The 997-nt window shown below is 63.7% G+C and overlaps 1 protein-coding gene across 1 annotated transcript in view; it reads left to right on the forward strand.

The window, feature by feature from the left end:
• Window positions 1–913, forward strand: part of CACNA1A (calcium voltage-gated channel subunit alpha1 A) — a 259,443-nt gene extending 258,530 nt beyond the window's left edge. Inside the window, exons 47-48 of the mRNA XM_015562412.1 lie at window positions 1–50; window positions 212–913. The exon at window positions 1–50 is cut by the window's left edge and continues 134 nt beyond it. Coding sequence (XP_015417898.1) covers window positions 1–50; window positions 212–783 — 622 coding nt within the window. The 3' untranslated portion in view covers window positions 784–913. The remainder of the gene's footprint in view (window positions 51–211) is intronic.
• Window positions 914–997: the final 84 nt, after the last annotated feature.

Here is a 997-nt window from a genome sequence, read left to right on the forward strand (position 1 = left end):
AAGGGGAAGAGAAAGCAGAGGTGGGGAGAGAAAGCAGAGAAGAGGGCTGGGTGGCACCCCGCTGGGCTGAGGGAGTTTTGGGGACCCCCAAAGCCCCCGGGGCCAGAGGAAAGCACTGCTCTTAGGACCCACAGACCCTCTTGGTGGCCTCCTGTGTGCATGTCCTGCCCACCTCATGGCCTTCTGTCTTTCTGACCCCCGCCCGGCCCAGGCTTGGGGACAGACCTGAGCATGACCACCCAGTCGGGGGACCTGCCGTCAAAGGAGCGGGACCAGGAGCGGGGCAGGCCCAAGGACCGGAAGCACCAGCAGCACCATCACCACCACCACCACCACCACCCCCCGCCCCCCGACAAGGAGCGCTATGCCCAGGAGCGGCCTGACCACCGGGCCAGAGCCCGGGACCAGCGCTGGTCCCGCTCACCTAGTGAGGGCCCCGAGCACATGGCACACCGGCAGGTGGGTGTGGCAGGAGTTGCCCCCAGACCCAGCCGGGGGAGACCAGGAGAGGAGGGTAGCCCCCACGCCCCACTGGGACCTCTGACCCTGCCCACCACTGGGCTCCTTCCCAAGCCTAGGGGGGCCTGGGTGAGGGTGGACCTCGCCTCCCGCCACTGTGGCCCCCACTCTGCCCCAGCCCCTGCCGCCTGCCGCCCCCCTGCCTGCAGCTGCTTCCTCTTTGGTTGTGGATCACGTTTGCGTTCTGGCCAGCCCGGTCCCGCGCTGGCTGCCGCTGTCTTGCGCTTCCCTTTAACCCGGCTTCCGTTTTTGTTCCGATTATGATTTCTGTCCTCTGGACGCCTGTGAGTAATTTTTGAAACTTCTGCTATTTTAACCGCGAAACTTACAAAACTCCATTTCTCATTTCTCTTTTCACTTTGTTGTGTTGGTTTTTGACTTCCCCCGCCCTCCTCGTCTCTCTCCCTCCTCCCCCACTCCCTCCCCCTTCTCCCTCTCCTCCCCCTCCTCCCGGTGGCTGGGGCTTTTTTCCTTTTTT

The sequence above is a fragment of the Myotis davidii genome, unplaced genomic scaffold (genome assembly GCF_000327345.1).
Source record: "Myotis davidii unplaced genomic scaffold, ASM32734v1 scaffold1238, whole genome shotgun sequence".
Taxonomy (NCBI): Eukaryota; Metazoa; Chordata; class Mammalia; order Chiroptera; family Vespertilionidae; genus Myotis; species Myotis davidii.